The sequence below is a fragment of the Ahaetulla prasina genome, chromosome 14, assembly GCF_028640845.1.
Source record: "Ahaetulla prasina isolate Xishuangbanna chromosome 14, ASM2864084v1, whole genome shotgun sequence".
NCBI classification, from domain to species: Eukaryota; Metazoa; Chordata; class Lepidosauria; order Squamata; family Colubridae; genus Ahaetulla; species Ahaetulla prasina.
Genome location: NC_080552.1, coordinates 19,335,603 through 19,363,439, shown reverse-complemented (window position 1 = coordinate 19,363,439; position 27,837 = coordinate 19,335,603). Strand labels below are relative to the sequence as shown.

Here is a 27,837-nt window from a genome sequence, read left to right as displayed (position 1 = left end):
ACTGGCAAGATTTTTGTTAAAGCTGATCAGATTTGCCCAGGCAAATGGAGAATACTGGCAGAATTCGCTCCCAAAATTAGTTTCGAGCGAAGGATAAATTTACAAAATTAGTCAGCTAGCCACTAGTTTTGGTTAGTGCCAAAATCACCCATCAGCCACATCAATTTTCTTAGTTTTAGTCATTCAGCAGTTACACAAATTTGCTGATGATTTTAGGTGGTTGCGTTGTCACAAATTTTGAAGTCCCTTGCCTTGATTTGGACTTGGCATCACACTGGCCCATGTGACGATAACCCATTTTATGGAATATCCAATAAATAATGGTGAAATAAATGGAATGTGTAAATGGACCCAATAAAGATAAATGCAAATGAGGCTGCATGCAAAGAGAAAAATAAAAGCTGCACAGAACAGTTGGGAACTTAAAAGGGAAGCCTACAATTGTGCAAATAATTAAAGCCCCAAGAGTAGAGTAGAGCCCTCCCTCCTGTTTTGCACTGGAACCAGGGAAAAAATAATTTTAAGGAGAGCATGCACACCTAGTCTACAGAAAATAGCATTAAAGCAAAAGGAAGGCCAATATGCATCTCCAATATGATAGCAAGAGTAGATATTTGAATAATCTGAAAGATCTCCATGATCCTTTTACCAACATGCCAAGCAGGCTGCAAAACCCATGATTAAGACAACATCATCACTCCCAGTTGTTCTAATTCAGTCTTGGAAACGGAGGTGTTCGCTGGAGAAGAAAGCATTTCTGGTGCAGGCATTACAGTGGGAAAAAGATGCCCTCCTTACCACCTGTCCTAAAACCTGTGAAACAGTACAGCTAATGGCATCTTTCGAACGCTGCTTCAGTTACGATCCAGGTCCATTATCTTCCAACCAATCACAATTTTAACAATGGGAAAATGCAGCTTTCCAAACCTGATTGGAAGAGTGGAACAAAGTGCCTTTGCTAGGAAAGCACACAAATACGCACAGGGCACGTGAATCTGTCCGAACGACAAAGCTCAAATCACTTCCAAAACTAGGGGCAGGTTTGGGTGCTCAAACAGCAAGCCAAACGTGGCTTGAACTTTGTTTCAAATTCATCAGGTCAGCAACTTGGAGAACCAGTTTCTAAATGTACACTGGCCAGGAATTCTACAGTACAATTATAATAACCTGCATGGCTGTAATATGAAAATATTACACCTTACCCTAAGCTGGATCTTCTCTATCTTCACAGAAATAAACTTCCCAGAAGTTCTGGAGGACACGGTAAAACATAGTAGATAGGGAAGCCTGGGAGACGGGGTCCCAAGAGATTTGGAGATCATCAGGTTGTTCTTAAGCAAATATGTAAGCATTCTAATACTTCAACTACAAGGACTACAACTACAGCATCCTATCTAGAAAGTGATATAAAACACTTTCCTGCCCAACTGGATTATTTCTTTTGGGGTCTTCAAAACTCAAGAGGTTTTGGAGGAAGCATACAATTGCTTGGTAATGCATAAAGCAATGGTCTTGCAAAACAGCAAATCTACAATTAGCAAATTATGTTTTAAAGCACTTTAAGATGCACCATAGAGATAATAAGAGACGCTTCCTGCAATCGGGCTTCAAACAGTTCTCCAAATTAATGCAGCAATTAGAAGCAACTTCCATATCTGCTGGGTCTTCCCCTCCCTTCCCTTGGTCACACCAATGCCAACTTAAGTTCTGCCTGGACCTGTGTAACCACTGTTACTACTAAGGTTACTCCGAGTTGAGGGTTTTGAAGTCATCATCACTTCTGGTTTCAAATCAAACTAAAGCAGGGGTCTCCAACCTTGGCAACTTTAAGACTTGTGGACTTCAACTCCCAGAGTTCCAGCAAAGCTGGCTGAGGAACTCTGGGAGTTGAAGTCCACAAGTCTTAAAGTTGCCAATGTTGGAGACCCCTGAACTAAAGGACCAACAGTAACTGGTTTGTTCGAGGTGGCCTTTAAAACCACAGGGGTTTTGGGTCATATGTTCTGAGAAGGCGGCCAATATTGTTGACTTTCACAAAGCCGGAAAGCGACCTCAACAAGTGAGCCAGGAATATTAGAAACAATTGTAATATCTGGTTTTTTGCTATGGTTCCCTTGAGCCTAAAGATAGTCAAGAGACACGGTTACTTAGCAAACAACATGGCATCAACAAATCTAATTTGGACTTGGCTGCGCGACAGCTGCTCTCTTCTTCTTGGAAGCCCACATATGAAATATTAGGCTATGAAGGAATTGTTTTTTTAATTGGCAGAAGCACAAACTGTAGATATGTCCTATAGGAACTGAGCCCATAGCTATTATTTGCATGCAAGCTGTCAAACTATTAAAACTGTTTTCTTACTGTATGAAATTGGGAAGCTTCCAAGAATCCAAAACAAAAATATATTTCATTCTTTTTCCCCCCCCAACCTGGCAGTTGAGCGGTGTACAGAGGTGTTACTGGCAATCCCCATCAGCTGAAGCATTCACCTTTCGTGGTAAATACTGACTTCCATTGGAGCAGTGGTTGAGTTATGGAAGACAAGAGATCCTAGATGTGGGAAGTTATGGAAGAAAGGGGGACTACGTGGACAATCATGCTACTACACGGACTATCCCAAGTTGACTCAACAACTTGGGATAATCAAGAACATTCTTTCTGTGAGCAACATTATGATGTTAAGACTACAGAATCATTTATTTTTAAGAATACAAATGTACTGTCACGAAAGTCTTTCTGAACATGTTGACATAAATATGAGGAACCTAGAGTTTAGGTCATTTTCCCCAAACTGATATCAATGATATTTGCTGGATTAGAGTTTCTTTCATCTTTGGCTGTTGTGGTCTTTCCCTGCGAGATTCATCTTGGTTACAAATAAACGATTGGTCCAGATCTCAACTACGTCATGTGGAAAACAAAGGATCTTGGTTTAAATTTGGCATGGATTGCACTGATGAATTGTTCTCACACTTAGGAAATGCCTCCTTAGTTCTAGGCTGGATCTCTCTCGTTTGATAAGTTTTCCATCAGTTACTTCTTGTCCTGCCCTCAGGTGCTTTGGACAAGAGGTTCTCCTCCTTTTTGCCACAGGCCATCAAGTTCAAGCAATTCATTGGCTCAAATCTTCAAGGGAGAATTGTCCCAAGGACCAACATTTGATAGAGCTCACTTTGGCAAAAAATCTTTATTTCTTTTCTGTATAACTATAATATGCAATTAATGCAGTAGGTCAGTTTTGGGGACTAAATGATGCTTTTCAAACCAGAATGGTTGGTTCACACATGGCAGTAGGCCCAACAAGCCAACTTTTTTTTTTTTTTGGAGGGAGGGGACAATGGTGAAATTCAATTTTTTTTTACTACGGGTTCTGTGGGCATGGCTTGGTGGGTGTGGCAGGGGAAGGGTATTGCAAACTCTCCATTCCCACCCCACTCTGGGACTAGCCAGAGGTGCTATTTGCTGGTTCTCCGAACTACTCAACATTTCCGCTACCGGTTCTCCAGAACCTGCTGAATTTCACCCCTGGGAGGGGGGAAGCTTTATGTGATAAGTTTACTTTATAGGGCTGGGTTATTGGAAAGAAAATGATCAAAAGCACAAATGGAATATGTGAATATCCTCTTTAAAATATTACCAAGTGGTACAAAACTGTCAACAAAGCTCATGTGCTTCATTTCAGAGCTGTTATAAATCTGTTAAGTTCAGAACCATGGACATCCTTTGCTTCCCGTGTTTCACTGGGGTAAAACACGTGAAAACAACACAGCTGTATACATAACCACAATGCTGAGCTAAAAAAAAACCCAAACACCCAAATTCTACTTTCCTTGCACTGCACAGCTAATATCTGTTTTATGGGAGTACCTAACACTGCACATCAGGGCTTTTCAGAAGATTGATAATAACTTAATTATTGTGGCTCTGCTTGCTGCAGTAGTACAGAAGGGAAGAATAAGCAATAAAGCACGATTCCACTTGGAAGGTGAAGGAAATATTACTACTGCACTGATCAAAGTTTAGAGGGCATCACTGGTTTTAAAATGTAGGTATTCTAAAAACAACAACCAATGTGGGTGTTTTCAAACGTCAAGCATTCATCCCAAGGCAATCCTCAAGTTCAACCCAAATTATTCTGCACATTAAAACCCGAGTTAATCCAAGCAGTAACAAGCAGCCTGCAATTTTGAACCTGGCTGCTATTTTAAGGGTGTACTTGACAACCTAATTAATTTCTGAATTCTATTTATTTATTCAACACATTTATTTAGCCCGAATAACTCACTTCCCTAGGCAGATACCTCAATTGCTCTTATAATACAAGGAATATCTAACATTTTGCAGTCTGTTTCACACATTGCTGTGTGAAAATGCTATTAATTGACAACAGGATGAACAACAAGCGCTTAACGCAAAGAAGCAGAAGGATCAGTTGAAAGCATGAACACAACCATCCCAAAATTAAAAAAAAATTCGCATGTGAATGGACTCAAATCTAGCACACACAGCAAGCTCAATCTGCATTATTCCCTGGAGTGACTACCCAATGACAAAACATCTTCCAACACATAAAATGTCTTTTAAAAGAAATATTCCAAACTTAAAGAGGTGCAATTCTGCTCAGGATGCTAAGCAACAGACACCTGGCTCTTATAAACAACTCTGGAATGTCTAATACACACGTTAGATAAAGACTTTCTGAAATAGGATTCCTGCAAGCCAGCGACTGACACAATTGTCAATTGTTTTATGCATCAAACCCGGTTATAAAATAAAAATAAAAATAAAAAGGCACCCTGCTCACCAAGCCTGGCTAACCTGAGCAAGCAAATTAAATCCTTGCTTTGACAGGGCTAAAAAGAACTTGCTGGAGGAGAGATCAGTTCTGCCCAGCCAGCAGTAAAAGCTGCAGCAGGGATCCACTGTTCAAACCTGAAACTTTTCCAAATCCAACATGGTTTCCACCCTTGTAGAAGGCACGGGGGATGCTTCAGTGTGGCACCCTTTTTCTAAAGCAGAATTTGCCCAAGAGAAGAAGTTTGAGAGTTGACAGCAGGTTCAGACTCCTCTATTCCACCCTGCAGAATCCCAAAATGGCTTCCCAGCTTCAACAAAGCCTGAAGGATCAAATCTAATTTAATCCAGTCTCTTGAACTCCTCCCTGTCAGTCACAGCCAGGCTTCGAAATGATTGGCCCGAGCGAGGTGGGCCCAGCCTACCGCATTTAACTCCTTCACTCCCTTTCCAGCAATGCAAAGTCTAGAAATTGTTTCTAAGGCTGTATTTATAGCTACAGAGGTTTCCATAGGGCTTTAATTCGGTTTTAAAATAGCTTCCTTTTAAAAAAAGAAAAAAAAAGTGATTATAATGTGTTAAACTTGTATGCTGCCTGACTCTCAATGACTCTGGGCAGCCCAGAACCAGCAAAGAAATGGCAATAAAATCAATTACAAAATCAATCAATAAAATCAACTGACGTGAAGAACTCCTAAAAAGATAAAGAATGGTGTGCTGCAGTTCCTATCAGCCCTTCTTGCATTTATTATCAAATTAGTCTGGTTGCAAAATCTAGTGATCGCAATGTTTTGGATAAAAGGGAGAAAAAAAATAGTGGGGGAAAAGGATTATATCAGAACCGTTGTGGCTTTTTATAAAATGGGTGGATTTCCCATTTTGGAATCCTGTGAAATGCAATTCCATTACACCTTCTATGGCAGAGCCATTTCAAAAGAAGGATCCCATGGCTAAAACTCAGAATCAAATGCTGATGAGGAAAGGGCTTATCTAAATCAACTCTCCAGACATTTGTCATCCATGCAAATCACCAAAAATTCTCTATTTTCATCCATGCATTTGCATCCATTTTAATGTCAGGAGCACTTGCTGCTCGCCTACCCTAACCTGCATTTTGGAACCATGCATTTTTCTAACTCTTTGCCTGGTCAAATAAATAGGAGCCGGCATTGGACAAAACGCTAAAGCTAAATTTTAATATTTAAATATGGATAGGGCTTATGTGTTTCACACACCGAAGCTCCTGAAATCAGCCAAGGTGTGGTGCTTCATTCCAAGCCACCTTGTGGTTTGGACAAACTGGTCTATATGTTGCTGTGGCGATGAAAAAAACAGCAGCAGCTTTCCAGAGTACACCTCTCACTTCTGCCACCTGTTGCTCACCTGGTGATGTTTCTTCACCTAGTCCCAAAGAAGCTCCACTCTGCAGCCTCTCTTGCCTTTCCTGACCCCTTAAAACCTTGGGATTCTGAAAACCTTTTAGAAAAATGAGCTATTAATACTGCAGCAATCGCCATGTGCCTCCTGGCACAGATGCCCCCATCTTGGCAAACTGCCTTTTATTCACTGAATTATGCCAGCAGCGGCCAGCAAGATGCCAAGCCAAGAGGTTGTTGCACCAATGCTATCAGAGGCCTTGTTTCATTTGAAAATCCCCGAGTCCAGATAAACAGAATGCTGTTTTGTTTACCAGCTGTCTGCCCCCAGCCTGCTCTGGAGCAAAGACACACAATTAGTGGAGGTATAGATAAGAGTTGGTGGTGTGTTGTTGTTGTTTTTTTAGTGGCGTGGGCATTTATCTGCCAAGGAAACAGGAGGCACCAGCTGTTGCTATTCAGATCAAAACACTAGTAAAATTGTGTGAGCCTGGAACAACTTTGCAAGACTAACAATCCCCCACATTCCCATGTGAGGGGGAGCATAAGGATAAAATACCTCTCCTGGTTTGTTTATTAAATTTAGATGCTGCCCATCTCACTATCCAAGTGAATCTGGGTGGTTTATAGATACAAACGATAAAACCATGGGGGGGGGAATAGAATTTAAAACAGATTTAAAACACAGCCGAGGATAAAATAAGAGCAGAGTTAACAAGTTATAAAGTTAAAGACTCTTTTCAAGAGTTTCTGCTTGTTCCTTACATGGCAAGGAAAAATAAATACAGACAGCACAGCTACACAGCTACAAAGGATTATTCAATTATTTTTCCTAGAAAACTTCCTTTTAATTGATCTTAAAATCTCTTATTTCTTACCTTTCATATTATGTTCTATTATTAAAACAAAGATGCTCGTCAGCAAAAATAAAATGAGGGTGTTCCATTTCAGTTTGTGTATTTGTCAGAGGTTATTCCACTGCAAAACTTTGGGGTGAATAATAGAAAACCAATTTTTCTACCCATCACTGGCTGTTGTATGCTTGCTTGAATAATTACATCTGACATCACTTTCGGAAAAGATACACATTCTGCCTTGAGGCTATGTTTTCAACAGTTTTTATTAGATTTGTTAAACCAAGCATGTGAATTCTTAACAATACACTAAATTTTGGGGGGCTTAAAGTACTGAGTTCAGCTAGACTAATCAGTTTCTAAACTAATATATTTTTGCAAACTTTGTGGGTTAATAGCCAGTTTAAACGTGCTGGTTGTTAAGTGCAACCTATGATTTTTTTAAAAAAAAAAACATGGATTGAGGGAAAAGTTTGTTTAGGATATCCATAGCTTGTTTGAAAATAGTTTATAAAATTAAAAAGAACAGAGATAAATGTAGGCATGTGTCCTTTTTCAGTAACACAAGATGTAAAAGGTAAATAATGAGCCAACAGGCAAAACCAGAACCATCATTGTCACAAATTTTAAATAAACAGAAAAATGAAAACATTAAAAATATGTCTCAAGCGGACGAAACAGGATTAAGGGAAAAGGTAAACATGTTAACATTACTGAGATGCATTAAATTTGTTAGCACCATTGTCAGTCCAAAAAAACATGTATATTACAAAAGAAAGCAGGAGGAGAGAAATGGAGGCAGGACTAAATAGGATTGATTCATTTCAGTATTGTTTAAAGTTAGAACTCCCACAAAGTGCAGTAATCCATAGGTTACAAAGAAGTGAAACAGAGGTGAAACATATCAGCATCAAAACATACAGACAAGGCATCATAAATCAATAGTAATCAATTATAAGATAGTCAACAAAACAAAATGGATGCATTACAAAAAGCAAAAGGCAGAAGTGGGTCATAGGAGGTAGCAAACATGTATTAAGAAAGAAAATGAATTATTGTTGCTTCTTCCACAAATTACCTTGAAACCCTCAATGTTTGGCAGCGTAGTTCTTTTAATGGAAATCAGATAGCAAATTCTGACCCAAGCTAGAAGAGGGATTATGTTGTAAATTGCCTATTACCAGAGTCCTCTGCTAATAGGTTCCCTATAATGTATAATTAATTAAGTTTAATGGCAACCAAAAAAACCCCCCAGATGGCAGATAAAGGCAGCTTATACAGCATATATTTATACAAATAAAAAGTAAATAACGTGTATGCTAGGAATATAGATTAGTCTTAACACATGAAGTGTGTTTATGTGTGCCTCTGAGTCATACTTTCCTTGGAAATATTTGTCAGACGTTTGCCACTCCCTGCTTCCTAGGGCTGTGTGTGTGTGTGTGTGTGTGTGTGTGTGTGTGTGTGTACAGGTAGTCCTCAAGTTACGACCACAGTTGAGCCCTAAATTTCTTTTGCTAGTGAAACATTTGCTAAGTGAGTTTTGCCCCATTTTATGACTTCTCTTGCCAGTGTTATTAAATGAATATTTGCAGTTGTTAAGTTAGTAACAGGGTTGCTAAGTGAATCTGGCTTCCCCATTGACTTTGCTTGTCAGAAGGTAGCAAAAGAAGGTAGTTATGATAACATAACCCTGGAACGCTGCAATCATCATAAATGTGGGTCAGTTGTCAAGCATCCAATGTAAATCTACCGCCATGGTCATTAAGTGTGAAAAACGGTCCTAAGTCACTTTTTCCAGTGCTGCTGTATCTTTGAATGGCCACTAAATGAACTATTGTAAGTTGTGAACTACCTGCATATGTATATATAAAATGCGTGTATGTCTATGTCTGTGGGTATATGTATGTATGTATGTATGCATATATATATATATACACATACACACACACACACATACATACATATATACATACACAGGCAGTCCTTGACTTATAACAGTTCATTTAGTGACCGTTCAAAGTTACAAAGTTACTGAAACATGTGACTTAAGACCACTTTTCACACTTACAACCTCTGCAGTATCATGTGATCAAAATTCAGAGGCTTGACAATTGATTCATATTTATGACGGTTGCAGCGTCCTGGGCGTCTCGTGATCCCCTTTTGCCACCTTCTGACAAGGCAAGTCCATGGGGAACCAGATTCACTTAACAACCATGTTACTAACTTATCCACTGCAGTGAGTCACTTAACAACTGTGGCAATAAATGGCTTAACAAAGCCGTCAAATGGGGGCAGAGCTCACTTAACCAATGTCTGGTTTAAACAATTGTTTTAGGCTCAATTGTGGTTGTAAGTTGACTACCTGTGTATGTGTATACATATATATACACACACACATACATATACATTGTGTGTGTGTGTGTGTGTGTTGGAGCATTCACAACTTCTGAAGGAAAGTGGTTCCACTGATTAAAGGTAAAGGCAAAGGTTCCCCTCACATATATGTGCTAGTTGTTCCTGACTCTAGGGGGCAGTGCTCACCTCAGCATGGAACGCTGTTACCTATAACACACACATATATATGTGTGTGTGTGTGTGTGTGTGTATAGACACACATATGCATATATATATATTATACACATATTTATACACACACATATTATATACACACACATATGTACACACATATCACACACACACACAATTTATTTCAGGTATATTATGGACACCCTTCAGGTAATAGGATAGGTATCAAATGTTCCCTCTGGCTCACCTGCAGGTATTATTTACACTCTCTCGCGGGGGGGGGGCGCTCTTCCTTTCCCCTCCACCCTCAGCCAGGATGGAGACCCTCCACTGAGGGGGGAGGTTGTTTAACCCGGCTTTACACGCCCCCTCCCTTCCCCCCTCCCCCTTCCTCCTTTTTTCATGACGGGGAACCGCTGGCCGCCCCCCTCCCCGCCAAGTCGCCGCCGCCCACCCTCTATTCGCGCGTCCGTCTCTAAGGCAGCCACTGCCGACCGAGGCAACAGGTGAGCCGGGCGACGCGGGAGCGCGCACGTCCCTCCCCACGTTACCTGACGGGACCAGCCGTGCGCGCCGCCGCGCTCTCCTGAGGGAGGGGAGGAGGAGGAGGAGGAAGGGAAAAAAAAAAAAAAAAGCCGTCGCCACGCGCGGGCACGCAGGCGCGCAGGCTCCCCGGCGCGGCCGTTGGGTTTCGAAAGTGGCTCGCGCTCCCCGGGGGGGGAGGGAACACGCCCACCGGCCTCGGCCACGCCCACTCCGCTTGTGCAAGCGAGCGGCTGCTCTGGGATGTTGGCGCCGGGGATGATGGGCGTGGTAGTCCGCGAAGGAGGCGGGACACGCCCTTCTGGGGCTGGAACCACAGCTGGGGTTCACAAGCCAGGATCATTTATTTATTTATTTTGTCACAACATCATACAAAAAGATTATATAGTATATAAACATATATATGAATAAATGTTAGAAGGTATAAGCATATATATATATATCCTCTTAGGAATGGGGTGAGGTCAATAGTAGAAAGTTTTTGGATAAAGCTTTTGGGATTATGGGAAGAGACCACAGAGTCAGGTAAAGTATTCCAAGCACTGATGATTCTGTTACAGAAGTCATATTTTCTGCAATCTAGATTAAAGCGGTTGACATTAAGTTTAAATCTATTGGTTGCTCTAGTATTATTGCAATTAAAGCTGAAGTAGTCTTTGACAGGAAGGACATTACAATAGATGATTCTGTGAGTTAAACTTAGGTCTTGTCGAAGGCGACGGAGTTCCAAGTTTTCTAAGCCTAGGATTTCAAGTCTGGTGGGATAAGGTATTTTGTTGTTTTCAGAGGAATGGAGAACTCTTCTTGTAAAATATTTCTGGACACGTTCAATTGTATTGATGTCAGAGATGTGGTGAGGGTTCCAAACAGGTAAGCTGTATTCTAGAATTGGTCTAGCAAATGTTTTATATGCTCTGGTTAGTAGTGTGGTGTTTTTGGAAAAGAAGCTACATAAAATTAGGTTTACAACTCTTAGAGCTTTTTGCTATGTAGTTGCAGTGGGCTTTGGCACTTAGATCATTTGACATGAAAACTCCAAGGTCTTTAACGGATGGGGGTCGTCTGTAAGGTAATGTCCATCTAGTATGTACTTAGTTTTGGGTTCTTTTTCCTATATGTAAGACTGAGCATTTGCTGGTTGAAATTTGGAGCTGCCAATTTTAGACCAAGCGGTTAGATGATCAAAGTCATTTTGAATGATAGAAGTATTGTCTGTGGTATTAAATAGTTTGACATCATCAGCAAAGAGAACACAATTACTTGAGATGTGGTCACAAAGATCATTAATGTATAGTATAAAGAGTGTTGGTCCAAGGACGCTGCCTTGAGGAATGCCACTCTTGACAGGAACAGGATTTGATAAAGCATTGCCAATTTTGACCACTTGTTGTCTGTTAGACAGAAAAGCAGATATCCATTTGTGGAGGGGTCCTGAGATGCCATAGGATGTTAGTTTTAGGAGAAGTTTATCGTGTACTACTGAGTCAAAAGCTTTGCAGAAGTCTATGTAGATTGCATCTATTGATTTGCCTTGATCTAGATTTGAAGTCCATATGTTTTTGCAGTGGAGAAGTTGTAAGTTACATGATAATTTTTTCCTGAAACCAAATTGTTTGTTGGAGAGTAGGTTGTTAGTTTCTAAGTGTGAGGTAATGGATTGGTTGATGATAGATTCCATGACTTTGCAGGTGACGCAGCAAAGGGAGATCGGTCTGTAGTTTTCGACTAAGCTGGGGTCTCCTTTTTTGAAGATAGGGATGACTGTGGCTAGTGACCAAAGTTTGGGAAGAGAACTGGTAGTGAAAGCTTTATCAAAGATAATACTTAGGGGTTCTGCTATATTAATGGAAAGTTTTTTTAAGAAATATGCACATAGTCCATCCGGTCCAATAGAAAGCGATGGTTTTAAGTTGTGAAGAGCTTTTCCAACGTTGTCTTCTGTGAAATCTATATGAGTTAAATCATCATAGTCATTGCTGGTTCGTTTGTGGAATGTCGGATATGTGTTATCGGAGTTAACAAAAACTGAGCCAAAGAAAATGTTGAAGAGGTTTGCTTTGACTGTTTCGTCATTGCATTCTTTGTTGTTAGAATCTTTTAGTGGTGGGATGGATCTTGAGTCTTTAAGTTTATTGTTGACAAAATTATAAAAGGCACGATTGGAATTTGTGCGTAGAAGGTTCTCTTCTTGCTTGGTGTGGTAATTTGTGCATTCAGTTTTTATTTGGTTGCATATGTTTCTGTAGCGGTTTTTGAAATTTGTAACATAGCCTTTTTTGTTTCTTTTCCAGAGGGATTTTTTTTTTGATTGAAGCTTTTTTATTGATATGGGTAGTTTGTTTTTCTTGGTCATGGTAGTCATTTGTGGTACATATAGTTTAATGACTCTATTGATTTCAAGTAGGAAGACTCTATAGTGGTCATCAGCGGTTATGCAGGTTGCAAACAGATTTTGCCAGTCCAGAAATGAAAGATCGTTGTTTATAAGGTCGTAATTGGCTTTTTTGAAGTTGTAGTTGGGAGTACTGTTGTTATGACGATTTAAGTATGGACGTATATTGAGACGAAAATCAATCATGCAGTGGTCACTGTTGGAAAAAGGTTCTTTAATTTGTAGTCCGTAAATTGAGTTTGAATTGTTGCAGAAGATGAGGTCAAGGCAGTTGTTGAGTCTTGTATTGTTAGTTACAAGTTGTTCAAGACCTAGGTTTGTAACAGCGTTGTATAGTGTAGTATGGATTGGGTCAGTTGAACATTCATTAGTTGTCCAGTTAATGAGAGGTAGATTTAGGTCACCCAGGAAGATGAGAGGATATGGGCAAGAGGTAGCCCATGTTAGCATTGAGGTTAGCATATTTGCATGGGTAATGTCATAGTCAGGGGCTCTGTAGCATAGTAAGAATCGAAGAGTAGTGTCAAGGGATAGGTCGCATACTATAGTTTCATCATCCCCTGAAGCCCACCTGGATCCCAGGGTGGTTTAGCACAGTGGTCTCCAACCTTGGCAACTTTAAGCCTGGTGGACTTCAACTCCCAGAATTCCCCAGCCAGCTTTGCTGGATGGGGTATTCTGGGAGTTGAAGTCCTCCAGGCTTAAAGTTGCCAAGGTTGGAGACCCCTGGTTTAGCACTACCTATCCTGGTTTGCGAGAAGCCACCGAGCTCTTGTGTAACCTGGACCGACTTCACAACATGCCTAAGCCGAATAAGTGTGATCTTGGTTTGTACTTTGTGCTGAGTTTGGCAAGGATCCTATCCCATCAACCAGTGTTTCTTAACCTGAGCGACCGGAAGAGATGCGGACTTCAACTCCCAGAATTCCCCAGCTGGGCAGCCACTGGCTCCCTAGCTGGGGAATTCTGGGAGTTGACGTCTACACCTCTTCCGGTCGCTCAGGTTAAGAAACACTGGTTGATGGGATAGGATCCTTGCCCAAACTCAACCAAATGGTGGCTTCACACGAAGTACAAACCAAGATTCCCCAGCTGGGAAATTCTGGGAGTTGGAAGTCCACACCTCTTCCTGTCGCTCAGATGGACAAACATCACCTTAAGCCATGATTTATGACTCACAGTGGCCGCTCTACATTTTACACCAACACCAACCCATGATTTGGCTTGATTTACTTAACTTCATAATTCACATAACAACTGCAATGATTTCCACTGAACGGTGGTAAAACCGTCATAAAATCAGGTGCCAGTCACTTAACCATCTTGCTTCGCAAAGGAAATTTGGGTCCCAATTGTCGTAAGTGGAGGACTATCCGTATCATGCCAACTTCCTCTTAGGAGGTGTTAGCACAGGCCATTTTAAGTAAGGAGCAACTTTTTCTGAATAACGGATTCAAATAAAAAAACAGCATTTAATTTACAGATAGTTTGAATTCTCACAATGGGCGAGTTCGAAGCCTGTGGATTTTTTCTTTTTAAACAAACAGCAGAGACATGTCAACCTTTTGAGATTTACCAGAAATTTGCTGTGCTCAATTTTGAAAGAAATGCAAGTCATAACCTCTACAGAAACCAGTATCTCTATTTATCATCCTTTGACAGTTCAGGTGATTCTGTCACTGGGAATTTCTTCTGGAGATTGCCGGTACTGATAATGTAAGTGTCTGACGTTCTATTTTTGTTTTTTCCATTGAAAACTCAATTTTTTAAATAAGAAAATGCAGCCTGTCTTATCAGCTTTTCCACTTCCTATCATTATCATCTAGGCTTGCATTTATGCATGGTTTTGAATCTTTGCAAAATGCAAAGCAAGAAAAAGGAAATGTGGAATTTTCTAAATACCTAGCAATACCGCAGGGCCTCAATACATTAGAATTTATTGGTATTTTAAATGCTTGGAAATCTGTTGCATTTAAAAATACTGCTACTTTCTGAATGTCTGGCTTGAAATCCAGAAGCCAAAAACTCTTCCCTCCATCTCTGAGACATAGTTTATACAGACACAATTATTTTATGACAAAATGCAAAGCTGTATTAAGAAACCAAACGGCAACGTTCAAAATGCCATAAAAACGAAGAGCGTGAATTAAAAATTATAGCAATTAGCGAAACCACAACCAATGAACACTGAAACTCGTTTTATAAAGACTCCGAGAAAGAGCTATCTTCATTAATAAACCATTTGAAACTTCTTATCAAAACCTGTTCTCAAATTATGTTTATATACAACACTGCTCTTATTTCATCATAAATCAAGATACTATAAAAACATACTCAGGATGGCGTTTAGATTTGATACACACCATGAATTCCAACACAGAGAGACAAATTCCTTGCTTTTTGCTCCTGTGGCTGAGTATCTAGCATCACATATTATAAATGGGTTCAATCTACCGTTAATTTAATAAAAACTATCCATTTTAACAATGTTTGCAGAATAAAAGAGCTTTCACTCTGTTAGAGATGGATCATTCAAGCTACACATCAGTTTGACCTAGCACATTGCCATTTTGTTATTCAAACTTAACAGCAACAATGTTAGTTTCAGGATTGGCAGCAATAAATATTATTGAAGGGTGTGGTTTTTTTGGGTTTTTTTTGCAGTGTTCACGTATGCAAGGAGGATATGAATTTTAGCTTCTTCCAGCTTAAAATGTCTCTCTTTATTGAAGTACCTCTTTTCTGGGGAACAAATTGGAAAGATTCCCAATTTTAATTAATTAAGGCACCATTAATTAAGGCCCACTGAGGCATTTAGGACTCAGAGTAGCTCCATCCTGTTGATTCAAGGTGCAGAAGGAGCTGGTCACAGTAGATTGGAGTGCGATGTTTGTGTACGACTCCTTCGATCTTCTTCGCCAAGAGGTCTGGATAAAGAATGCCCCCTTCTTTCAAAGTATCTGCAAAACAGAAGTTGCTGGAGTTACGAAAACGGCTTGGGCTTCAGGGCATACAATTTCTCAAAAACAATTTCGGAACACCAATGAGCCGTAATTATTTCCTGAGAGCATGCCCACTAGGAAGTTGAACGTGATTATCAAGCGATGTCAAAGGGATTAACTAAATTTTTTAAAATCTCAGGAAAATCAGAGTGTACTGAAGGGAATAATTACCTAAAACAGCAGATTGGATATTTTGGTCGGGGTCATCCAGGTGAACTAACAACTCTTCGTAGAGAACCTCAATGTTGGTTTTCAGAAGAACTTTTGTCTCTGGGTTGTTTATACATCTGAACCAACTGGTCAAGGTATCAGCAGCTGCCAAACGGACATCATGCGAGACGTCATCCAAGCGCTTCAAGATTTCTGAAAAAGAAACTGCAGGGTCATTTCCTGGACTTCATGAATATGACAGTTCTCTGCCAATTTACATGACAAGGACATTGCTTCCCTCTACAGAAATGCAAAGAAATCGAACATCTTTAATAAACCTTCCATTATTTTACCTCAGTTTTAATTCTTTCATTTTCTAAAACTGCCTAACTTTTAAAAAGCGCAGAAAAAAAGATTACACCAACGACTATGATTCTTAGTTGAAAAGCTTTGACAGAATAATTTCCTGTTAAATGATACATTTCTAGCCTATGTATTGAATTAGTCGCTGCTTTTGTAGGAAATTAAATCAAAACACTCTTGAGTTATCAAATGCTACCATGAATATTGCAAGAAAAATTACTTGACATGTTTGGCTATGGCAACAACATTGTCTCCATTTAGTCTCTCCTATGTTTTGTTGTTACTTCATTCACAATTTAGCAGGCCAGAAAAGCGGGTGGGGGGGAGGAAATATATCTAGAAACCGGAGTGACTCTAACTCTGTGTTTTTCAAAGTTGTCAAGTTTGAAAAACGCTCTTACTGAACAGCCAGGTTCTCATTCTAGAGCAGGGGTTCCCAACCTTTTCTATACCCTGCACGCCTAGAACGCTTCTGATATATTCTTGAACCCCTTACAAAAGTAAATAATTATTTGCATATAATTATGCATATACAATATAGTTTTGAAACTTCTAAATTCAAGTTTTCACACCCCCTGGAATATCATTTTGCACCCCTAGGGGGATACAAGCACTCCCAGTTGGGAATCCCTGTTCTAGAGTAAGGTAAAAAGACTGAGCCATGCCTGCCGTTTAATCCCTCCAAAATACCTGGATAAATTTTGCTGAGTTCAGGCTGTTTTCTGCAGTTGTCTAAAAAAGCCCTGACAATTCGGCAAGACATCAAACGGGTCATTTTGGAATCTTCCTCCAGCGTCACAATGATCTGAGGCATCAGGGCATCTTCGACATTTTGCAACTGCGAAAGCAAGAAATCATCAGATTTAGGAAAAAAGACATTTGTTAAGTAATCGGCATTTGGCGTTTGACTCATTCTCTCAAGCCAGATCTGTTACAGAGAGAACACAACAAATTCCAGCTAAAAGTAAGAATTGGGGCAAAGGTTAACCAAGCAGATAATTTTAAGAAAAGCATTCTTTTAGTTTTTATTTCTAAATTAACGTATTTTTTGTGTCTGGGCAAAATGTGACAGTATATAGTATAATTTTATAGGTTTCTCCTTGTTTGAACCAATGTTCAGCGAAAAGTTCCTTGTTTTCACTGGCAGGAAGAGATTTGCAAAGGATATAGGAAATAAAGGGGAGAACGATGCAAATTAGCTAGCTTGTTCCTCATCTTTAATTGGAATTTTATTGCACTGGGTATCCCTGCTGCTTCTCCCCCCCCCCGCCTTTCTATTTTGCTTAATAGCTGTAGAAAGTTCAACTGTGAAATGACAACGCAAGGTCAAAAGCACCGCACAGCCCCAAGAGAGGGACTCGCAATTATATTTCTCAGATTGCATCAGTCACGTGTTGCAGAGATGATAACTTTGAAGCAGACAGTTTTAAGAACAGTGCATGATATTGCTGGAAGGAAAGACAAAAATGAAATAAAAATTCCCACTAATAAAACTGAAATAAATAACTACCGTAAATAAGTACAGGTGAGGCCTTTGCCTAAAGTAACTCTCGGCATCCTTACGGTCGAGTATTTTTCTGCTTTTTCTCCATAGGTGCCCTTTCCGCATTCTGCAATCCAAACTGCCCTGATTTCTGCAGATTGTGCGTGATTTTGTAAGCAAAGGAAGCTAATTTAAAAAGCCTCTTGCCCTCTTGCCCGTTGGGCAGGTTTGGAAAGGGTGACAGATTGGTTCAAGTTAGCATTTCCTTCTTACTCCAGGAGATGGTGCTCCTGTCCAAATTTCTGTGCAACGTCCCACCTCAATCCTGCCTTGCCTACTTGAGCAATCAAACTGCATACCTGCTGGGGTTTTTTGCCCCCTTTCTCTTGCCTTCTCGGCCCGTCTATATTCTGCCTGCTTTGTGTTCAAATTGATTCAAAGTTCTGATTAAGAAATCGAAAATTTGTACTAATGGAAAAACCCGAAAGCCGTGTGTACCTCGTGGGGATTCTGAGCCTTAATCGTCTAAGGAATTAGTCTGACAGTTAAGTCAATATTGCTGTCTTGGCTGTAAACAGCCACAATATCCAAAATCTCAACAACATCACTATTATGTTCCTCTACAACAGACCACCCAAATCACGAAAGGAGAAATGCAGAAATTCCCCCTCCATATGCTTTCTCCTGGAGATGGAGGAAACGGTTTCTATAATAGCTGCAGGATTTGCAAAGCTAGCCTTCTCTTGGGACTAGGTTTGCAAAAGTACACAAAAGGGCTGTCGCAAGGAAGAGGCGGCCAACTTATTTACCAAAGCATCTGTAGGCAGGATAAATGGAAAGCAATGGATGGAAACTAACCAAGGAGAGAAGCAACCGAGGCTTAAGAAGAATGTTCCTATCAGTGAGAACAATTCATCAACGGAACGAACTGCCTTTGGAGGTTGTGGGTGTCTCATCAAAGGCTCCACAGCCATTTTGTCTGACAGGGTTTCTTGAGCAAGGTGTTCGACTAGAAGCCCTCTAAGGTCCCTTTCAACTTTGTTGCTGTTATTTGCCCAATCTTTTTTTACAGCCATGAAAAAAAAATTATCAAAAGTTGATTTGAAGGGAAAATCGGTTTCCCTTCAGGCGTGCAAGTAGCACCTATTCAGAACACCCTTAAAACCAGTGTTTTTCAAACTTGGCAATTTTGTAGGATGAGAAGACTCAAACTTCCAGAATTGCTGGCTGGGGGGATTCTGGGAGTTGAAGCAGGGGTGAAATCCAGCAGGTTCTGATAGGTTCTGGAGAACCGGTAGTGGAAATTTTGAGTAGTTTGGAGAACCGGGAAATACTACCTGTGGCTGGCCCCAGAGTGGGGTGGGAATGGAGATTTTGCAATATCTTTCCCCCAGGAGTAGGGTGGGAATGGGGATTTTGCAGTATCCTTCCCCTGCCATGCCACGCCCACCAAGCTACACCACGCCCACCAAGCCACGTCCACAGAACCGGTAGTAAAAAAATTTGGATTTCACCACTGAGTTGAAGTCCACATCTCTTCAAGTTTTTTTTTTTTTTTTTTAAAGCCAGGTTGACTTCTCACTGAACAATGGGATAGAACCAGTTTGAGCCTTTGAAGTTAAAAGGAGATTAGAAGCTTGCATTTTTCGCCCCAAACAAAAATGCTCAAGTTTCAAACAAACTCCCCCACCTCCCAGCCCAACACATCTGAGAGTTTCAGACTGGGGGAGAGAAATTAAGACACCCTTCTTTCCTTGTTGGCTTGCTGCTGACTCCTTTTACCTCTAGCATGGATTTTATTTTTATTTTTTATTTTCTGGGATTTATGACCGTGAGGATGGATAGGAAGCTGGCACGTAGGTACCCCTTTTGAAAACCCCCAGGTGCTCAGAGACTGGGATCCAGCCTTAGATTGATTGATTTGAAGATCAATGTCCCTGATTAAGTCTACTTCAGGCCTGGCCTTTTCAAAGCCTAATGGGCAGAACTCTCTAGTAAGAATCCTAGAGGTTGAAGCGGGCCATTAATTTTTTTTTTTTTAAAGCCAGGTTGACTTTAAGTTGAACCAGGCCATCTCAAAGCTTGTCCTGCTGCAAATTACATTTTTGTCCTTTGAACCAGGATCTCTCAGCGGTCCAGGTCTGTTTGGCCTCTCCTGTGTTAAAAGATTGTTTTCAGCTGTTTTGTGTCTTTTAAAATACTGAATTCCCCCTCCCCCCACCCAGGATTTAATTGGATAAGATGTGTATCAGTCAGCGTAATGGTCCCGACTCATTTCGCCAGACGTTGAAAAGCGAGAGCAGGTTGACTTCTCACTGAACAATGGGATAGAACCAGTTTGAGCCTTTGAAGTTAAAAGGAGATTAGAAGCTTGCATTTTTTCGCCCCCAAACAAAAAATGCTCAAGTTTCAAACAAACTCCCCCCCCACCTCCCAGCCCAACACATCTGAGAGTTTCAGACTGGGGGGGGGAGGGGGGGAGAGAAATTAAGACACCCTTCTTTCCTTGTTGGCTTGCTGCTGACTCCTTTTTACCTCTAGCATGGATTTTATTTTTGGGCAGAATCCCAGGCTAACCTATCCTTCCTAAGCACTAGTTTGGCAAGGGTTTAAAAACTATTTTAATTTAATTTCGTAAGCTCACATGTTGCCCAGCTTATTGTAGATTCCAAAAGGCTTATATCCAACCCCTAAAAAAAAACAACCGAATTAAAAGCAGTAACAACCTCAAACCTCATCTCAACCCTAGAGAGCTGACCCCCCTATTTGGCACCTGCTTTAAATGCCACTCCCTGCACTGAAAAAGTCTCCTTGGTTTTAATGCTCCTCTAGAACAACAGGAGGGAAAGGGTCAAAGTCACAAGGATGGAATGGCTGATCAGACTGAGCTGCTTCCGTCCTCTCTCTTCTTTCACAGCCTGATGCTGGGAGTTTTTGCTCCTAGCTGGGATATTCTAGATCAGGGATGTCCAACCTTGGTAACTTTAAGACCTGTGAACTTCAGTTCCCAGAATTCTGGCTGGCTAGAGAATTCTGGGAGTTGAAGTCCACAAGTCTTAACGTCACTAAGATTGCTGGCTGGGGAATTCTGGGAGTTGAAGTCCACAAGTCTCAAAGTCGCCAAGGTTGCTGGCTGTGGTATTCTGGGAGTTGAAGTTCAGAAGTCTCAAAGTCGCCAAGATTGCTGGCTGGGGAATTCTGGGAGTTGAAGTCCACAAGCCTTAACGTCACTAAGATTGCTGGCTGTGGTATTCTGGGAGTTGAAGTTCAGAAGTCTTAAAAGTTGCCAAGATTGCTGGCTAGAGAATTCTGGGAGTTGAAGTCCACAAGTCTTAAAAATTTGCAGAAGTTGGACATCCCTGTTCTAGATGGCTAGATTCAACCTGGAGCAGCAGTAAGACGAAGCATAGCTCGAAATGCTGACCTGCATTTCGAGGTGACGGTCTGTTTCCTTGCTGGGTTTTCACGGAGGCTGATCTGATGTGATGTTTGTGGGGAAGGAGGAGGCCGGGTGGGGTGGGGGGCACAGGACATTTTACCTCTTCTGGAGAGAGCAGTTCACTGTAAATCAGCGCCCAGAGGCAAGCCACAGCCGTGGTGCGGATGGCAGCTGCTGTTCTTCCCGCCTGCCACTGGAGATTAGGAGACAGGATGTCTTTTATCACGATCTCAAGGTAGTTACCGAACTGCCTGGAGCCAAAAAAAACAAAAGAGGAGCCGAATGAAAAAGCTTTGTGCAAACGTGCTGGAATGATGGGGAGGATGAAAAGGCACATTTTTAGATGTGAAAACAAGAGAGCCCGAACAGGAAGAAGAAGAAGAAGGGTGCAGGAAGAACAAGAAAATTCAAGGGAGGTTGGGGGGGGGGCCTGGGAGAAACGAAAAGCCTAATTGATGACAGGATACGTTAACAATATTTCATTACTTCGGATTTTTTGAGGGGAAGGGGAACAAATGGACGTTCTATAAGCAATATTTCAGGAAGAGCAGAAGGAGGAAGAGACCCCTTCCCTGTCCTCTTCCTGGACCCCTTACTCTCAGGTTGAACCCACCCCGGGTTAACCTGAAGGAGTTTTCTGTTTCAAAATATCTTATCCGAAGGGGGTCCCAGGGCTGGTAGCAACAAACGATACTTTTGAACAGAAAAGGAAGGCCGAGATCATTAACTGTACATGTGAATTGCAATGATTAAAAGTGTCCTGAGATAAATGCAGGTAGTCCTCGGCGTACGACCCCAGTTGGGCCTAAAATACGTGTTGCTAAGCGAAAGGTTAAGTGAATTTCCCCCCATTATTATGACCTTTCTTGAAAGAATCGTTGAGTGAATCGCTGCAGCTGCTAAGCTAGTAACACGGTTGTTAAGTGAATCTGGCTCGCCCATTGACTTTGCTTGTCAGGAGGTCGCAAAAGGGGAACCACACGACCCCGGGACATGGCAACCGTCAGCAGTACGAGCCAGTTGCTAAGCCTCTGAATTTTGACCAAGTGCAACCGTTGTGTGAAAAACTTGGAACGGTCACTGAATGAACAGTTGTAAGTTGAGGACTACCTGTAAACCAGTTTAATTTTCATTTTGATCTTATCCCACACGTTTCTTAGAAGCTGGCCTCCTAGCTGCCTCAAACATCTCTCTCTCTCTCTCTCTCTGTTTTTCTCTGTCTATCTCTCTGTGTCTCTCTTTTTCTCTGTCTCTTTCTTTTTCTGTCTTTCTCTTTCTTTCTCTCTCTCTCTTTCACTCTTTCTCTTTTTCTGTCTCTGTCTCTCTTAGTCTCTCTCTCTCTCTTTCTCTCTTTCACTCTTTCTTTTTTTCTGTCTTTGTCTCTGTCTTTCTCACTTTTTCTGTTTCTGTCTCTCTTTCTCTCTCTCTGTCTGTCTGTCTTTCTTTCTCTCTCTCTCTTTCTCTTTCTCTCTTTCTCTTTCTCTCTCTCTCTCTCTCTCTTTCACTCTTTCTCTCTCTGTCTCTCTCTCTGTCTCTCTCTCTTTCACTCTTTCTCTCTCTTTCTCTCTTTCACTCTTTCTTTTTTTCTGTCTTTGTCTCTGTCTTTCTCACTTTTTCTGTTTCTGTCTCTCTTTCTCTCTCTCTGTCTGTCTGTCTTTCTCTCTTTTTCTGTCTCTCTTTCTGTCTTTCTCTCTCTCTCCCTCTCTCTCTCTTTCAGTCTCTTTAAAAGGCAAAAATACATTTGCTGCAGGTAAAATTCACTTTTGATGAGCCGAGAAAGCTTGCCAAGCTTCCAGCAGGAGATGATTCAGTAAGCAGCAGCACCTTTCCGATGTTCCAAGTCAGTGAGGACAGATCTGTTCTTACGGTGCCCTTAGTCTTAGAAGGGACGTCTGGAGAAAGTTCCAAATATGGGGCTAATAAATATAGCGTTTGAACAATATCAATGCTCAACCGAGCAAATTAAACTGGATGTTCTTTCTTGCTCCACTGAGGACAACCTTCCTATTTTCCTATAGTGACACAAGGTCACTATTCAGATCCTCTCTCCCCACGGGACAATTTCAGCCTTGATCACAGGGGGGAAAAACGCTGAAGTCAATACTCAGACGGTAGGAATGATGCAATAAATCTCCTCAGTCTGACAAGAGCTTGTACGAGATGCATTATTTATTCATTACACAGAATATCTCATTTCTAAAATAGTCGCAGGAAATACACGTAAATAATTTATAATGCAACTTTGCTCAGGCCTTGAAAGAAGTTCTTTCAGCATTCCCCCCCCCTTTTTTTTAAAATGGCGACCTTTGATTAAACAAAGATGGCTTTTCAGAAATCTAGCCGTATTCATTTCGAACAGATTTTGATCCCGATTAGGAATCGATTCCTTGCCTGCCGTTCGATGAAGGACCCAATCGAACCGTTGCCTGGAAAAATGATTTTGCTGCTCTTCGGCTACCCAAATGTTGTGGGATCGGCCATTTTTTTGCCCTTTGGCAGTAAAATTTAACGTGAAGACAGCAACTGACCATTGTGGATGGCACTTTTTATAAGGAGTCCATAGCTTGGTTTATAGAGTTGGAGACCCCTATTCTCCATGCTCTCCTCTTCCAGCAGGTGGCATTTAAGAACAAGCTGCCAAAAGAACGACAGCTCTACGCTCAATAAAATCATACCATAAAAGCCAGGATGGCTTTGCTCCCAGATAGCTAACTGAATGCCTCTCATTGTTCTATACAGAATAACAGAGTTGGAAGGGACCTTGGAGGTCTCCTAGTCCAGCCCCTTGCTCAAGCAGGAGCCCCTATACCAGTGATGGCTAATCTTTTCCGGACCAAGTGCCCCCAAGCCCCCAAAATGCAATGTGTGGACAGCCTCCGCGCATGTGCCCCACCCAGCGCATGCGCACATGTCCTGTGCATGCATGCGCCCCCACGCATGTGTGCCCCCACGCATGACCGCCCCGAGCATGCAACTGCAAGCCCTCCACACGCATGTGCACCTGGCCCCTCACACGTGCCCCGCACATGCACGGCAGAGACCTGAAAACCAGTTGGTTGGTGGGAGGCATGTGCGCTTGCCTGGGGCGACGGCTCACGTGCTCTCTCTGGCACACGGGCCATAGGTTTACCATCACGGCCCTATACCATTTTAGACAAGCGGCTGTCCAGTCTCTTCTTAAAAGCTTCCAGTGAAGGGGCACCCACAACTTCTGAAGGCAAGCTGTTCCACTGGTTAACTGTACTCACTGTTAGGAAATTTCTCCCACGTTTGGTAGAAAACATTATGGACAAAACAAGTAGAGATATTAAGAGAGTTGTTGTATTTCCTGTACAATGTTCCATTTATGGGACAGGTTGCAACTCTGGATGGAAGCCTCCTGGAGTTTGTGATCTGTTTTCAAGCTTCCGAAAAATATTGCAATCCACTGAGGGTGGATAAAGGGCAGCACATGGTCCTTGTGATGCAAGGGATTGGTTGATTTATTTGCGGGCTCTGAAAAGGTATTCAGGTCCCTTTTTCTTACCCAGCGTGCAAAACCCAAACGCACAAAACAGTCTATGACAATGCCAGGGTTTTTTTTAAGCCAGATAGTTAGCGTGCTTTGCAATCTCCTCAGAGAACCATCACGCAGACCGGAAACGTAATCAACCTGAACTGACTTTTCAAAAGAAGACTATTTTTCCTCCATTTATTATTATTTTTGTTCACCTTGAAAACCCACACAGCTGTTTTCTTCTTCCAAGTGATTTCAAGCTCCGGTTTTGGCTTCAAGGTGGTCTGGGCTAAATGACCCATGGGAACTCTTCGCATTTCCCCCCCCTCCCTGTAATGGGTTGTTTTAATTCCTTAAATAAAATGTGTCAAAACCACAAAAGGGGGGCTTTACAGGAGCCACTCACTTTGGAATGGCTTCCGGGAAGGCGAATCATGTTTAGAAAGTGCAATTAAAAAAAAAATTGGAAGAAAAGTATCTTCTGAAAATGCTCTCCCTCCCTATGGCCCCGGCATCTTTTCTCTTTCCTCGGAGTCAAATTCATTCTACTTCAGATCTCTCCTCTTGCCTCCCCCACCCGCAATTAATCCTTCCTGCCTCCAGGACCCAGTTGGCTTGGTGGCCAGAAAGATATTTCAAAAGTCTCCCGATCAGTGGTGAAATGTAAAATTAGTTACTACCGGTTCTGTGGGCGTGGCTTGGTGGGGTGGGGGGTAATGTGACTGGGTGGGCATGGCCAACTTTTTTTTTTTTAAACTTTTAAAAGCATTTTTTCTACCGAAGGCTCTGATGATCAGGCAACTCAGCTGGGATTGTCAGAGCCTTTTAAAAGCATTTTTTTCAACCTCTTCGGCCAAAGAGGTTGTAAAAAATGCTTTTAAAAGGCTCTGACGATCCCAGCTGAGCCGCGCGATCATCAGAGGCTTTTTTATTACTTTTAAAAGCATTTTTTTGGCCGAAGAAAAAATATTTTTAAAAATAAAAAAAAATCCTCTGATGATCGCACGGCTCAGCTGGGAATGGGGGGGGCAGGGATTTTTGCTACGGGTTCTCCGAACCACCCACTGCCATCGCTACCGGATCGGGTGATCCGGTCTGAACCGGGAGCATTTCACCCCTGCTCCTGATGCAATAAGATTGCAATGGGGAGGCTTCAAACCAGAGGCAGCGCTCTTCATCCACTGCAGACCCAGAGCACCCTGGCTTTCTTTGATTTTAGCCAAACTCTAGAGAGGAAATGTTCTTGAAGAGAGAGAGAAAGAGAGAAAAAATTCTCCCACCAAAGCTGAAAATTTTAGAAGCACCTTTTCTACATAACAAGCTTGCACAATCGCAAGCACGGCTCTGAAATCATAAACACAACCTGGGTGGTAAAATCAACATTAAGCTGAAGACTGTTGACAAGGTTTGGACAGTGCCCCCTGGATGCTTCTAGGTTTATACTCTCCTTTGAGGACAACCCATTATCCTGGCCTAATTTTCGCCTTTCTATCCGTCTGCTCTGTTATCGATTTATCTATTCCTCAAATTTGTAGGGCTGCCCATCTCACACAAAGGGATTTCAGCAATAGCACTTAGATTTACACACCACTTCACAGTGTTTTTACAGCCCTCTCTAAGCAGTTTAGAGAGTCAGCCTATTGCCCCCTACAATCTGGGTCCTCATTTTACCCACCTTGGAAGGATGGAAGGTTGAGTCGACCTTGAGACTCGAACTGCCAAACGGCAGCTGTCAGTCATCAAAAGTAACCTGTAATACTTGCATCCTAATCACTGGTGCCACCATGGCTCTATTATGGGCAATAATGATTTTTTTTTTAAAAAAGTGGCTTTCTTTAACAGGGTCTTACCTGGGACTCAATCCTATTTGCCTGAGAATTCTTATAACTGTGAGAAAAACCAATTTACATCTCATCTTTAGACATCGAATGAAAAATACAATGGGGCAAAATGTCTAAAGCCGTGTTTTGCCAACCCGGCTGACTTTAAGATGGGTAGAACAGCTGGCTGGGGAATTCTGGGAATTGAAGTCTACACCTCTTAAAAGTCGGCCAGGTTGACAGACACTGATCTAAAGGATATGAAATCAGGCTCTTACCCTTTCGAATCGACTGTCTCGCCTGGGTTCTGAAGCAACTGGGATAAAATAGAAAATAACTTCAGACGCATCCGAGGGTCCCTGGAAGTCTGAAGGCAGGTTTTAAGAATGGAAATAAAATCCTTCAGGACTTCGGCAATCAGAGGCCCTGGGAAGAGAAAGTGGAGTTTTGTACCAAGTGAAATTAGCCTCTGAAAGGAGCAATCCCCTAAGAGGGAAGTGGGATTAATTCTGGTTAATTCAGTTGAATAAGATGAATTATGATCAGACTTCTGGGAATGCAGCATTGCTGGGACTGAATAGATTACTGCGTTGTCCCATTTCACCTGGAACAGAACAGTTAGCAAATGGCTTCAAGAATAAGCTAGGCAGGGGTGGGATTCAAAAATTTTAGCAACCAGTTCTCTGCCCAGTTGATGGGTGGGTGTGGCCATGGTGGGTGTGGCCTACTCAGCCTCCTGCACCATGGCAGGCGGGCCGTTTTCACCCTTCCCAAGCTCCTTGAGCCTCCAGGAGGGCAAAAACGGCCTCCCCCGTGCTCCAGAGGCCCTCTGGAGGCCAGAAATGGGCCCCTTTCCAGACTTCGAGGAGGCCCATTTTACGCCCTCCCAGAGCATCCGTGTGGGCCCTGCACTTACCTGGCATCCAAAACGGGCCGCGTGGAGACCCCTGGGAGGGAAGGGGCAGGGCGGGCGGGGACAGCCAGTCCTTGCAACTACCGAACCAGTCCAAACCGGCTGAATCCCAGCCCTAAATCTTGGTACCTCAAACCTCCTCTGGGGTGGCTCTCTCCCTGTGGTACATCATCCCTCCGGAGATGAGATTTGACACTCTTTCAAAAGACCCTGAAGACCTGGTTCTGCCAATGGGTCTGAGGAGTCCAGAGTGTTATGGAGCCCATCAAGTGGCTGGTTTGATTGAAGTCACTAGGGAGGTTGGGGTTTTTTGGGGTTTTATACTGGGGTTTTATCTTTGTAAGCCACCTGGAGTCACCATAAGTAGGGCAGCCAGCTTACTAAATAGATAAATAAAGCTACCTTCACGTCACTCGGTCTATGAATCCCAGAGCAGCAAGGTTCAGAGCCTGCCCGCTTCCAATCTTCTCACCTGATTGAGTGGCAATTACATCCAACTGCAGGAGTTCAGGTGAGCAGCAGCTCCAGCCGTCGTGAGTTGAGGACAGCCATTCCATCAGCTGAGTTATGTGCTGCTTGTATAAGCCGGTGACATCCCGAATGCGCTGGACCTCAGCCAATGCACTCATTGCTTCCTCTAACTGTAGGAATGGGGCAGAGACAGGAAGAAGGAAGAGGAA

General features: G+C 42.1%; 2 protein-coding genes across 5 annotated transcripts in view; both read right to left on the bottom strand.

Annotated features, from left to right (window-relative positions):
- The window catches only part of SUN1 (Sad1 and UNC84 domain containing 1), a 32,817-nt gene extending 27,693 nt beyond the window's left edge, over positions 1 to 5,124 (bottom strand). For 2 of the 4 annotated variants that reach the window (XM_058157808.1, XM_058157806.1), the window contains exon 1: positions 4,933 to 5,124. The gene's annotated coding sequence lies outside the window, so the exon portion shown is untranslated. Of the gene's footprint in view, positions 1 to 4,804 lie in introns of all 4 variants that reach the window. The other 2 variants (XM_058157807.1, XM_058157809.1) reach the window with 2 other exon arrangements.
- A 9,433-nt stretch (positions 5,125 to 14,557) lies between these two features.
- The window catches only part of DNAAF5 (dynein axonemal assembly factor 5), a 28,226-nt gene continuing 14,946 nt past the window's right edge, over positions 14,558 to 27,837 (bottom strand). Inside the window, exons 8-13 of the mRNA XM_058157813.1 lie at positions 27,630 to 27,798; positions 26,523 to 26,670; positions 21,029 to 21,179; positions 16,697 to 16,844; positions 15,665 to 15,856; positions 14,558 to 15,451 (exon numbers count right to left, since the gene is read on the bottom strand). Of these exons, the coding sequence (XP_058013796.1) occupies positions 15,306 to 15,451; positions 15,665 to 15,856; positions 16,697 to 16,844; positions 21,029 to 21,179; positions 26,523 to 26,670; positions 27,630 to 27,798 (954 nt within the window). The 3' untranslated portion in view covers positions 14,558 to 15,305. The remainder of the gene's footprint in view (positions 15,452 to 15,664; positions 15,857 to 16,696; positions 16,845 to 21,028; positions 21,180 to 26,522; positions 26,671 to 27,629; positions 27,799 to 27,837) is intronic.